Raw genomic sequence first — 985 nt, 5'->3', positions numbered from 1 at the left:
CTACGAGGCCATCAATGGCATGAAATATTTGAACGCCGTGGTAAACGAATCTCTCAGAATGTATCCAATAGCAGTTTTCCTGGACAGAAAATGCATTAAAGAGACTAAATTACCACCAGCGACTCCGGATGGCGAACCGATCACGATAAAGCCTGGGGATAGCATATGGTTCCCGCATTTTTCTCTGCATCGTGATGCAAAGTATTATCCACATCCAGAGAAGTTCGATCCAGACAGATTTTTTAACGGCAATGTAGACAGCTCAGTCTATATGCCATTTGGTATCGGGCCCAGAATCTGCATAGGTAATAGGTTCGCCCTAATGGAAGCAAAAATTATGCTGTTTTATCTACTTTGGCGCTGCGATGTCGAACCTGACGTTAAAACTAGAATTCCGCTAGTATTGAAGAAAGCATTTCCCATGCGGCCAGACGGAGGTTTTTGGTTCAAGTTGCGAGCGAGGAAATCGAAGGCCTCTGTTACACAATGCTTATCGAACGGACACGGAGTTGAATGATATGGCATATTTAAATTTTAAACATAAACTTATATAATTCGACTTTTGAAATTGTAACGAGAATCCACCCTTTTTCTCAATTAAATAACGTATAAGAAATTACAAGTAAAAGTTTTAGAGAAGGTTTTCTTTTAATACGTATTGTTATAATAAAAGTTTATCAAATGTTAAAAATGTTTTGATAAGAGATAATAATTGTAGTACTAATAAAGATATTTTTCTTATTGTTTTCATTTACATATAAATCAGATGAGTTTTTTTTAATAATAATTGATATTAATTTTTTTGCATTATTTAATATTAGCCTTCTACAGTTTATTTTTTACAAAACATAAATTAATATTGAAAGTTTTAATCTAATTAATTTTTTAAACTGAGTGGATCAACATATTTAAATTGTAAACGGCTTATTATTCAATTTAATATGTCACGTCAAATGGCTTGTATATAAAATATTTGAAAAAAGTG

The 985-nt window shown here is 32.7% G+C and overlaps 1 protein-coding gene across 1 annotated transcript; it reads left to right on the top strand.

Annotated features, from left to right (window-relative positions):
- Position 1: 1 nt before the first annotated feature.
- Positions 2–742, top strand: LOC105456710 (cytochrome P450 9e2-like; the record flags this gene model as incomplete). Its single annotated transcript, XM_011700948.1, has 1 exon — positions 2–742. A coding segment is annotated over one exon (516 nt), but the record flags the coding sequence as incomplete, so codon positions are not given.
- Positions 743–985: the final 243 nt, after the last annotated feature.

The sequence above is a fragment of the Wasmannia auropunctata genome, unplaced genomic scaffold (assembly GCF_000956235.1).
Source record: "Wasmannia auropunctata unplaced genomic scaffold, wasmannia.A_1.0 LD335569.1, whole genome shotgun sequence".
NCBI lineage: Eukaryota > Metazoa > Arthropoda > Insecta > Hymenoptera > Formicidae > Wasmannia > Wasmannia auropunctata.
This window is presented reverse-complemented; position numbering and strand designations above follow the sequence as displayed.